This window comes from Dermatophagoides pteronyssinus, unplaced genomic scaffold (genome assembly GCF_027571235.1).
Source record: "Dermatophagoides pteronyssinus isolate colony J.1.1.1.1 unplaced genomic scaffold, Derpt_VIB-CSIC_2022.12 sq0009, whole genome shotgun sequence".
Classification (NCBI taxonomy): domain Eukaryota; kingdom Metazoa; phylum Arthropoda; class Arachnida; order Sarcoptiformes; family Pyroglyphidae; genus Dermatophagoides; species Dermatophagoides pteronyssinus.
Genome location: NW_027461533.1, coordinates 1,452,529 through 1,464,863, shown reverse-complemented (window position 1 = coordinate 1,464,863; position 12,335 = coordinate 1,452,529). Strand labels below are relative to the sequence as shown.

Sequence of the window (12,335 nt, the reverse complement as noted above, 5' to 3'; positions counted from 1 at the left end):
TACGCTGACATTCAATTGAATCCAATGCCACTACAATTACGCCAACAGCTATCGTCTGCTTATTTTTATTTGATTATTATGGACAGGAAATTTTTTTTAAAGTTATTGAATAACAGGATAATGTTTTCATTGATCTAAATGATTTTATTTTGAAAATGATTTTCCAATTTAAAATTAATTAACATTTTATCAATTCAAAAAATTGTGTCATTGTCAGATATATTTTATTTCCGTTTTCATTTTTTTTTTCATTTGTTTAGATAAGAATGTTACCACCATCAACGACAACGTTGGTACCAGTGATAAATGAACTTTTATCAGAAGCTAAAAACAATACAGCATTTGCTACATCATCTTCAGTAGCAATACGACGTAATGGAATTGTTTCCTCTAAATGTTTGAGATAACCATCCAAATAGTGACCTTGTTTGAACAGGTTTTTTTTTCATCATCATTTTAAATTTTTTATTCTGATGAATTTCATCAAAGATGGTTTTGTCAATGAAATTGTAAATATTCATCAACAATTCGAAATCAAAAATAAAAATCACCAAAGTAATTTTGTTGATTTTAATCTTATAATATCATAGAGTTTGTTAGTAATTCTTATTTCCGTATTGCATTCGATTTAATCGATCAAATCAAGATGTAGTAGTGTTTTGGTAATGTCATAGGAACAAGAAAAATCGATAGATTCATAAATGCATTGTTTTGATACAAATGGATTGTTTTTATTGTGCAGTTGTCTAGAAATTGTGGAGGGTTTTCATTTTTATAAGTTTTTTAAAAAATTTAAATATTTAAAAATCGAAATTTTTTCGAATTGTTTTCAAAAGGATTCAATTGCAATTAAGGAAAAGTCTGCATAAACAAACATTACGTTTGGATTGTTTGTTTGTTGTTGACTATATGAGTCATTAAGTATTGTAGATAACGATCATGGCCTAAACAAAAATTTTATTAATTTGGTCGATTAACACTTTCCGCCGTCAAAAGTTCTCCTATAGTATGTTTCCTTGTCATCGATTTCTTTAGTTATAATTTTTTTGTTTTGTTTTGTTGCATTCAACTGATGATCAAGTTAAGATAAAATTATACTTTCAAATGAAAATGAAAATGTTTTTCATCAAATTTTTGTTTTGGTTTCAGCATTGAATAAAATTATCTGATTTTCGAATCATTGCATACTGTATTTATTTATTTATTATTTGTATTTCGATTCCAATAAATAGCCATTGAAGATGCCACTTGTTAAATCATTATTCTCTAAGTTGACTTGTAGTTCACAACAAGCAGTTAATATTGATTCGTCCAATAGTAATCACGTTATTGAAAATTCTGAAATAATTTCAACAAATCATTCATCTTTATCATCGACACAAGTTTCAATCAATAAAATGTATGGCCGTTGCAGAGATTTTAGTGACAAAGTTGTACTGATAACAGGTTCAAGTGGTGGTATTGGTTTGGAAACAGCAAAATATTATGCACGTTGCGGTGCCAAAGTAGTCATCAATGGACGTAATCCTGTGGCTATTGCAAAAGCTGCCGAAGAATGTCAATGTATTTCACCAAAAAGTCAGTCAAGTTTATAATTTTTCTTAAAAAAAGTATTAATTTTTTTAATATTTTCAGAATATCGAGCTTTACAAATAAAAGCCGATGTCACTAAAGAAGATGATTGTAAACGTTTGATAGAAAACACTATTGATCGTTTTGGAAAATTGGACATTCTTATCAACAATGCAGGTGCTGGAGCATTTGGCAGTATTTATGATCCAAAACTTTTGGAAACATTAGAACGTATGATTAATTTAAATGTTAAATCAATTGCCATGATAACTCAATTGGCTGTGCCACATCTTGAAAAAACAAATGGTATTATTGTAAATATTTCTAGTACATTATCATTCAAACCGGTATGTATCAATTTTATTTGATTGATTTCATTGAATAATGTTTAAAATTTATAAGAATGTACATTTCATGCCATATTGTGTGGCTAAATCGGCAGTCGATATGTTTACCAAATGTATTGCCTTAGAACTTGGACCAAAAGGAATTCGTGTCAACACTGTTAAGTAAGTTGGATTCCTAATTACATGTAAATCAAAATTAACATCATTTTTTCAAAAAAAAATCAGTCCGACTGCTGTACGAACCAATTTTCAATCTGCAACTGGTGCTGGAGAAATTCTTGATGGCGTTCTTAAACATCTTGAACAAACCAATCCATTAAGACGAATTGGAACAACCGAAGATGTTGTCAATGCTATTGGATATTTGACTTCTTCTGAATCATCATTTGTTACAGGACATTCATTGGTTGTTGATGGGGGCTCTGTTTACGTTTAAAATTTTAAAATCCAACATTTTTTCACAATTTTTTACTGTTTTATTCAAAATGTTACTTTTATCAAAAATAAATGAATAAATACAAGTTGATTATCGTAAACTGCTGGTTATCAATTATTCAAATATTTATGATGGTTTTTATAAATGATCATCAGGAAGCATATAAATTTTTGCAAAAACCAAAATATTTCTTTTTTCATATAAAAAAAATTTATCATGGAGCTTGAAATTCTATCTGGAAGACAGTCTGTATTGCAACCTTTACCAACATTGCCATCGCTAACTGTACAATTATTAACAGTTTCTGTTATCATTTTACAGCGAACAATCCGTCATAATTCAATTAAAACCAGACAGCCAATTGCTGATCAATATGATTTTCTTGTTCTTGGTTCTGGAACAGCTGGTTCTATAATTGCTGCCAGGCTTACAGAAAATCCTAATATTACTGTGTTAGTGTTGGAAGCCGGTGGATCACAAACAGTTATAACTGATACGCCTAGCTGGGCTAGAGAAGAAGTTGGAACCGAAGTAGATTGGGGCTATGAAACTACATCTCAATTACCATATTCGGGCCGTGCTTTTGATGGTCATGTTGCGATACCTCGTGGTTTAGTTGTTGGTGGTTCTCATAATCTAAATTATCTTGCCTACAGTCGTGGAAATCGCAGAGATTATGATACTTGGGTCGAAGAATTCGGTGCGACCGGTTGGAGTTATCGAGAAGTATTACCATATTTTCTTCGATCCGAAAACAATACTGATCCAAAAATCAGAGCAATAAATCCTGATTATCATTCAACAAATGGTCCTGTCACTGTGATGACACCAAAAAATCCAGATCCAATAGTCAATATCTTTAAAGAGGAACTAATAAAACGAGGAATTCCAAGAGTTGATCAAAATGGACCGACACAATTTGGAATTAATTATTTTCAACAAACCATATTTGAAAATGCAACTCGATCCACAACAGCAAGTGCCTATCTTGAAGCTAATGTTGAAAGGCCTAATTTACAAATCCTAACCAAAGCATTTGTAACTCGAATCTTGTTTAATGAAACTCGTGATAGTGATGGCAGAATTACAGCTATCGGTTTTGAATATGAATATGAAAATCAAACACGACAAGTTTATGCAAAACGAGAAGTCATACTTTGTGCAGGTAAATTAATAATCAATGAAATTCGAAAAATTTATTTATTTATTTATTTTCTAGGTGCAATAAATAGTCCACAATTATTGATGTTGTCTGGAGTTGGACCGTATGAACATCTAAGTGAATTTGGAATCGAAACTCTTGTCAATTTATCAGTTGGATATAATCTGAAAGATCATATACTTGTTCAATTGGATTATGAAATTTTCAATGAATCACTTATTACTTCGGGAATTGATTGGACACTTGAAAATATGTACAATAATTTCGTCAATTCTGCTGGTCCATTATCTCAATTTCCCATTGCTTATATGTACTTTAATAGTCATATGAATAATGAAACTGATTGGCCTGATATTCAAATTGATTTTACCGTTAGTCCATTGGTGAATGATCTTGAACAAATTGTTGCACGATATAGCCCCGTTTATCGTGATCAATGGCGAGACTATTATCGTCCACATGTTGGCCAAAGAAATCGTTTAGGTATTCTTTGTTTTCTTTATCGACCACGTTCAATTGGTCGACTTTATCTAAACTCATCCGATCCTCATGATTATCCATTGATTGATACACGTTATCTGACTGAACAATATGATGTCGATGCAATGATTGAAGTTATATCAACTGCTTTGGAATTAGCAAGCATGCCACCATTTGATCAATATGTGCGATTATATCGACAACCAATACCTGGTTGTCAGCTTTGTTCTAGTGGTCCAATCTGGAAATGTCGATCATATCTGGAATGTTATGCGCGAACAATCACATCAACAGTTGGACATCAAGTTGGTACTTGTAAAATGGGTAATACAACTGATTCAGTTGTAGATCCAAGATTACGAGTACGTAATGTTAATCGTCTTCGTGTTATTGATGGCTCCATATTTCCACACATTACCAACGGTAATACTAACGCACCAATCATGATGTTTGCTGAATACGGATCAGATATGATTCGACAAGATAATGGTATATAATTTTAAATTTTAAATTTTAACAAAAAAAAACCTTCAAATAAATGTGAAAATAAATTATTTCAAGTTCATTCAATTCATTTATCGTCATAATATTTGACCTAAATGTACAACTATTCTCTTTTTGTTTAATTAATAATTAATTTTATTTCAAGGTATATTCTATCTGATTTGTTTCGAACTTAGTACATTGTAGAAAATAGTACCGCATTATCGAGGAAATATTAAGATGAGACTTTGGAATTTGAAGATTTTCTTTTTACAAAGATTTTAATAGATTTAATCAAAACAATGGTTGTTCATTGTTAAGGGTATCGATCGATGAAAAAATAATTTTTTTTGTGGTTAAATTTTTTTTTGTTTCAAACGATATGACGTTGATTGATTTAAATATTGGTGTATGTTTTGTATAGGATATAATTCATTTCTCTTCGAAAACATTCCTTAGTATTGTGTGTGTGACTATTATCATTAATCCGATGATAAATTAATTTTGAATTTGAACACGAAACTATAAAAATTATAGCGAAACATTCGCTTGTTAATTTTAAAATTATGGAAAATCATCAAGCAACCGTAAACAAAGTGCTTCCATGGAATATTATTGATGATGAGATTGTCATCAGTGGAATCGGTGGCCGCTATCCAGAATCAAATTCATTGGATGAATTTCGTGATAACTTGTACAACAATGTAGATATGATCACTTCAGATGATCGTCGTTGGTCAACAGGTTAGTTGTCACAGAAATCAATAAATTTAAATAAAGTTATCAAATTTTTCCTTTAAAGATCTTTATGGAATGACCCATCGAATGGGAAAACTCAAAGAGATCGATAAGTTTGATGCTTCATTTTTTGGCATCATACCAAAAGTAGCTGATGAGGTTGATCCACAAGGCAGAATTCTTCTGGAAACTACATGGGAAGCAATTGTTGATGCTGGAATTAATCCTCAAACATTGAGAGGAAGTAATACTGGTGTTTATGTTGGGTATACATCGGTTGCTATGCCAGATGGAGTACCACAAGAAGTGCAAGACGATATTCAAGCTTCGAAAGTAGAATCTCTTTTATGGTTTCAAGGTGGATCCAAAGCATTTTATGCTAATCGAGTTTCATTTCTTTATGATTTTCATGGCCCATCAATGTCAATCGATATCGCATGTGCATCATCTATGGTTTGTCTTGACATTGCTGTTACAGATTTACGATTAGGTAAATGTGATCAAGCGATTGTGGCCGGTGTTAGTATCAATCTTCAACCATTTACAAATCACATTTATAAAGTTAATAATATTGCCGCACCTGATGGTCGATCCAAAGTTTGGGATCAAGAAGCCAATGGTTATGTTCGTGGTGAAACTGTTTGTAGTTTATTTCTACAGAAAAAATCTAATTCCAAACGTATTTATGCTACAATTCTTCATGCAAAAACCAATATCGATGGCTATAAACTAACCGGAATGTTTTTTCCTTCAACTGAAAGTCAATATGATCTTATGGTAGCCACCTATACTGAGGCTGGTGTTGATCCATTGGAAGTTAATTATTTTGAAAGTCATGGCACTGGTACAAAAGCTGGAGATCCACAAGAAGCAAGAGCCATTTTGGAAGCATATTGTAAAAATCGCAAAGGCAAATTGCCGATTGGTTTGCTCAAGAGTAACATCGGTCATGGTGAAGGTGCATCAGGAGTAGCATCATTATCAAAACTGTGCATTGTTTATGAAAACAAAAAAATCCCTGCAAATCTTAATTTGAAAAAAATCAAGACCGACATAGCTGTAATGGTTCCACCACTTGATCCGGTTACTGAGAATAGAGATTATGAACCTGGAATTGTTGGAATTAATTCGTTTGGCATTGGCGGTGTGAATGCTCATGCTTTGGTTAGGCCGAATAAAAAAGAATGCAGTGACGAAAGTTATAAGATTGTCGGAAAAGTACCTCGGCTTGTCAACATCAATGGTCGAACTGAAGATTCAATTAGTCATATATTTGATTTTATTGAAAACAATCCAAATCGTGTTACGCAAGAATTTCTTACTCTTCTTGGTGAGACTGTTAATTATGAACCAAGTATCTATTCGGCTGGTTTTCCCTATCGAGGTTCAATGTTGATCAAAGAATCAACTACCAATTCATATCAATATAGCCGAAAAATTTCAAAAGTTGATAACGTCAAACGCCCAATTTGTTTTTTCTTCTCCGGTATGGGAAGTCAATGGTCAGGTATGGCTAAAGCTATGATGGACATTGACATATTCGCTGCCTCCATAAAGAAATGTGCAGATATTTTGAAACCATTTCAACTTGATTTGGATTACATTTTGTTATCGGAAGATCCGAAAGCTTTGGAAGACAAAGTTCACCATTTTGTGGCTATTTCATCCGTACAAATCGCTTTAGTCGATATATTTAAAGCACTTGATGTTCAACCGGATTACATAGTGGGTCATTCATTTGGGGAAATCGCTTGCGCATATGCTGATGGATGTTTGACTTTAGAACAAGCGATAACAACTTCTTTCTGGCGTGGAAAAGCTGTTAAAGATTCCAATATTGAACACGGTATGATGGCTGCAGTTGGACTTACTTGGGAAGAAACGGTTAAAAGATGTTCAACTGGTGTTTATGCTGCTTGTCATAATTCAGAGGATTCGGTTACAATTTCTGGAAGTTATGATGCTGTAGGTTCTTGCGTTGAAGCTATGACTAAAGAGAAAATTTTTGCTAAAGAAGTTCAATGTGCAAACATTCCTTTTCATTCTCCATTCTTGAAACCTGCTGTCGAACCAATGATGGAAGTTTTAAAAAAAATTATTCCTGAACCAAAATATCGAAGTGAAAAATGGATTTCTACTTCTATACCGGAACAAGACTGGTCTTCGGATAAAGCAAAAAAAGCTTCACCTGAATATTTTGTAAATAATTTAATCAATCCAGTTTTGTTGCACGATGCAACTAAACATATTCCGGCTAATGCAATTATTATTGAAATTGCATCGCACACATTATTCTCAGCAATATTCAAACGGAGCATGCCCAATTCGAATTATGTTGGATTGATGAGACGTGGTAATAATGCTGGAAATTTAGATTTTTATTTTAATTCGCTGGGCCAGCTCTATCAATTCGGTGTGAATCTGACCATCAAGGAATTATATCCTCGAATTGAATGGCCTGTTCCACGTAATACACAATCAATTGGCTCATTGTTTCGTTGGGAACATAGTAAATCATTTTTTGTGAAGAAATATCCGGAATATCATTCTCAAGCGACTGCTTCTGATTTTGTTTCAAAATTTTCATTATCAAATCCTGATGATCAATTTTTAAAAGATCATGCATTCGATGGGAAATGTGTCCTACCAGCAACTAGCTATTTGTTAATGGCATGGCGACGTTTGGGTGTTTCTCTTGGTCAACCTTGGTTCTCATTTCCAGTAATATTTGAAAATGTTGAATTCAAACGATTAATTCCATTGTCTGATGATGAAATGTCGCTCAAAGTTCGTCTTTTGGATCCTACTGGAGAATTCGTTATACTGGATGGAAATAATATAGCCGCTTCAGGAAGGATTCGTCGGCCAGACCAAATTGATTTCCAATATCAGCATCTTGTTGATAATTTTGAAAAAGGAAATTCTTCTCTGTAAGTGATTTATTTAAAATGAATTTATCTTTTTTTTTCTTAGCCATTTTCTTTGTTTAGATCGGGACACAAATTGAATACCAATGAATTTTATACCGAAATGAATGTTCGAGGTTATGATTATGGACCTAAATTTAAACAAATTCAGGAAATTGAATTTTCCAGTTTTGATAGTTCTCGTGCTATGGTTCGATGGTCGAATAATATTGTCACGTTTGTCGAATCAATGATTCAACTCAGTGTAGCACATACTGACCAACGATTTATTTATGTGGCTTCCGTTTTACCATCATTTAAATGTGATCCAAGAATGCTTTATGATTCACCACAAGAAGATTTACCAGTTATTATAGATTCTAATCTAAAATATGTTGCCAGTCGTGGCATCGAAATACGAGAATTGAAATTTGTTCATATTTCCTTGAAAAATGTAATGCGCGATGTCAAATTAGAGAAATATGAATTTGTACCGTTTCAAGAACAGAAAGCAATCGAAACGGTAGATTATAATGAACTTGAACAATATATAAAAGATTGCGATACGATGGCTCGATCAATCATTTTGGCTGGAAACAAATTATCAACACAAAGAATTATTGATGAAAATATTGCTCGCATTCTTAATCAAAATCTATCATCAGAACAAATATTGCTCAATGTACTTGTAAATTGTTTCAAATGTATCGTAGATGAGAATGGTAATATCATTGGTGATGGAATTCTAAATTGGCCTACAGTGCAGAAAATAGTAATCGAAAATGGTTTTGATCTTTCTCAAGATTGTCTCAATACTTGCCATAAAAATGGTCGCTTAATTAGATCATCTCTAGGTATGACAATTTTTTTTTGATATCACAAAGTTTGTGAATAATATATGACATTTCCCTATCACTTTTAGATATCATCAATGAAAACAGTCTTCGTAATTTAACTGTTGTTGAAGCTAATTATAATCAACAGATTTTGATTGATGATTTGATGCGTCACATGAATGGTTATTTCCATTATCCTCTTGTTGTAGATTCACATTTATTGGTAAAAAATGTTTCTTCTTTACCCGAAGACATACGAAATTCAACTCATAAACTTATTAATTGGAATGCCGAAGATTTCAAATTACCAGCAATCGAAGCACCAGCAGATCTATTTATTTTCAGAGATTCTTTTGACCTGGATAATATTGATTGGAAAAATTTTGCTAAAGAAATCTCATTCAGTGTCAAAGAAAATGGATTCTTGTTTGCAGTGTTTCGTTCAAAAATTTCAAAAGCTGAACAGATGGTTCATCATTTTTTCGGTATGAATTATTCCACAATGATTTTAAATTAATGAAAATTTTTTTTAGGAAAAACGATAAATACTTCTAATTTAAGCCAAAAGATTGAAAATTTTGAAAACAGCGCTATAGCAGCCGGTTTTAACTTGATTACAAAGAAAAGTGATGGTATCACATCAACTTGCATATTATTTCGCAAACAAATCGAAATTTTAGATCCAAACAAACAGATAGCCGTGCCTGTTTATTTTGGTCGTTTCGACGAATGGGTGGATAAATTGAAGAATTCATTCACCATGTACAAGACTCGCCCTAAAAATGAAAATATCTGGATGATTTCAGATGATAACGATTTGAGCGGCATTCTTGGAATGACAAATTGTCTTCGTCAAGAACCTGGCGGTGATCGATTTCGTTGCATTTACAGTGATACAGAATTACCGAGACCAATCGATTTCAATCAAGCACCTTATAATGAAATTTTGAAAAAAGATTTGGCTATGAATGTATTCAAAAATGGTCAATGGGGAACTTATCGATTATTGGATTTGGAACGTAATTACAATACTGTAGAAAGTAGTGAAGTTTATTTGGATATCGTCAAAAAAGGAGATATGTCCAGCATCAAGTGGCTAGTTTCACCGTTGATTAAACATATCAATCATAATGATGTGAATGTTCAAATCCATTATGCTGGATTGGATCCAAAAGATTTGCTTCTCAGTTCTGGTTCAATGGGTATGGAATTCATTGAACGGTCATTAGGCACAGAATTTTCTGGTTATCGAATGGATACTGGAGAAAGAGTAATGGGATTAGCATTTCATAGAGCTATCTCAACTTCGATTGATATCGATCCTCAATTATTGATATCACTTCCAGACAAATGGAAGCTTGAAGACGGTGCTGCTTCAATAAATTCCTTATTCATTGTTTGGTGTAGTCTGATACACAAAGCTCATCTTCAGCCTGGTACTATTTATTATTATTGGTTGTGAAACAATTTTGATATAATCTTGTCATTTATAGGCGAAACGATTCTCATTCATCCTGGAACAAGTGCAAATGGTCTGTCGGCTCTTCAGATTGCCAATCAAATGGATTGCACTATTATTGCTACGGCAAACAGCGAACAAAAACGAAGATATTTGATTGAAAATTTTGACATACCAGAGAAAAATATTTTAAATTCTGATGATTCTGATTTCATCGATCAGGTTCTTGTTGCCACATCCTACTTGGGAGTTGATGTCGTTTTAAATACACTTTCAAACCAAAAATTACCAAACTTATTGCCCATTGTTCGAGATTATGGACGTTACATTGATATTGATCAACCTAAATCCACTTGTAATAATCCACTATCTCGCAATGCACAATATTTAAACATATCTTCACTAATTTGTGAAAAATCATTCCGTAAATTTTTGCCTAGATTAATGAAAGATTTTCGAATCTGGTTCGATCAATTTGCGAGAAGTATAAATTTTATTTTTTATGATCAATTATATTTAAACTAATTTTTCAATTTTTTAGAATGTTTTGATCCGATTCCACAAACTACGTTTGACAGAAATTCATTCAAACAAGCCTTTGATGTGTTGAATCAAGAAGAAAATATTGGGAAAGTATTAATTCGTATTCGTGATCAGACAAATATTGCAGAACCATCATCAACAGCAATTAAGATTTCAGCAAAACCAAAAACATTATTTGATTTTAATAAATGTTATATTCTGGTCGGTGGTCTTGGCGGTCTTGGATTGGAAGTAGCCTATTGGATGGCCATTAGAGGAGCTCGAAAGTTAGTTCTTGTTTCAAGGAGTGGTATCAAAAACGAATATCAATATGTTTTTGTGAAGAGAATTGAAAATGCCGCCAAAAATAACGAACCTGTTAAAGTAGAAATTTCAACATCCGATCCAACATCATTAAAAGGCGCCGAACAATTAATAATGGAATCAGAAAAATTAGGTCCTATTGGCGGTTTATTTCATTTTGCTACGGTATTGAGCGATGCTTTTATTGAAGATCAAACTCCTGAATCATTTAAAAAAGTTTGCGCTCCAAAAATGTATGCACTTGGTCATTTGGATGTTGTAACGCGTAAAATGTGTCCAGAGCTTGATTATTTTGTTGCTTTCTCATCGCAAAGTTCTGCACGTGGTTTTCTTGGACAAAACAATTATGGATATGCCAATTCAGTAATGGAACATATTTGTGAGAAACGTCGTCGTGATGGATTCCCGGGACAAGCTATCGCATATGGCCCGATTGGTGATGTAGGCTTATGGGCTCAAAATGAACACGTAGATTTGACAAGCATTGGCATGGTAATCAATACGCAACGTATTCCAAGTTGTATGGAAGTATTGGACCGATTTTTATCTCTTGATTATCCTATTGTTACTTCTATTGTTCGTTTGGAAACTACAGAGCAAGCTGGTTTGTGCAATCTTTATTTTTATTTCATTAGTTTGATTTGTTTTATGATTTTCAATTTTAGGAAATAATTCCAATGCTAAAGATCATATCTGGCAAGGAATCGGTATAGATATGGATTCATTGCCAGATAATTTATCATTGGGCGATGTCGGCATGGAATCCATATTGGCAGTTGAAATGCAGCAACGTATTGAACGAGAATATGAAGTAGTATTAACTTCGGATGAAATCAAAAAATTAACTGTTGGAATGATCAAAGAATATAGAAAAGGTACGACATTCATTGTTTTGATTGTATGATTTTAATTTTAAAAAAATTTATTTTATTGCTACAGCCGACAAAGAAACAATCAGAAAATCATTGGCAGAATTTCATAATTCAAAATAATAACTTGTTACATTCACCATTATATTAGTAATTATAAACTTTTAGAGAATAATTAAAACAATTATAATTCATGTTCAT

The 12,335-nt window shown here is 32.7% G+C and overlaps 3 protein-coding genes across 3 annotated transcripts; all 3 read left to right on the top strand.

Moving 5' to 3' along the window:
- The first annotated feature begins 120 nt into the window (after positions 1-120).
- Positions 121-2,455, top strand: LOC113788535 (7alpha-hydroxysteroid dehydrogenase-like). Its single transcript, XM_075821248.1, has 5 exons — positions 121-436; positions 1,233-1,578; positions 1,636-1,919; positions 1,975-2,081; positions 2,145-2,455. Exons 1-5 carry the CDS (start codon positions 395-397, stop codon positions 2,353-2,355), a joined length of 990 nt encoding a protein of 329 aa, XP_075677363.1. The 5' UTR covers positions 121-394; the 3' UTR covers positions 2,356-2,455.
- A 5-nt stretch (positions 2,456-2,460) lies between these two features.
- LOC113788533 (putative GMC-type oxidoreductase Mb1310) lies at positions 2,461-4,567 on the top strand. The gene is made up of 2 exons (XM_027337990.2): positions 2,461-3,520; positions 3,575-4,567. The coding sequence occupies exons 1-2, from the start codon at positions 2,572-2,574 to the stop codon at positions 4,492-4,494; spliced, it is 1,869 nt and encodes a 622-aa protein (XP_027193791.2). The 5' UTR covers positions 2,461-2,571; the 3' UTR covers positions 4,495-4,567.
- A 368-nt stretch (positions 4,568-4,935) lies between these two features.
- LOC113788529 (fatty acid synthase-like) lies at positions 4,936-12,334 on the top strand. Its single transcript, XM_027337985.2, has 9 exons — positions 4,936-5,224; positions 5,283-8,148; positions 8,209-8,978; positions 9,047-9,445; positions 9,494-10,396; positions 10,454-10,903; positions 10,961-11,869; positions 11,931-12,140; positions 12,205-12,334. Exons 1-9 carry the CDS (start codon positions 5,047-5,049, stop codon positions 12,255-12,257), a joined length of 6,738 nt encoding a protein of 2,245 aa, XP_027193786.2. The 5' UTR covers positions 4,936-5,046; the 3' UTR covers positions 12,258-12,334.
- The last annotated feature ends 1 nt before the right edge of the window (position 12,335 follows it).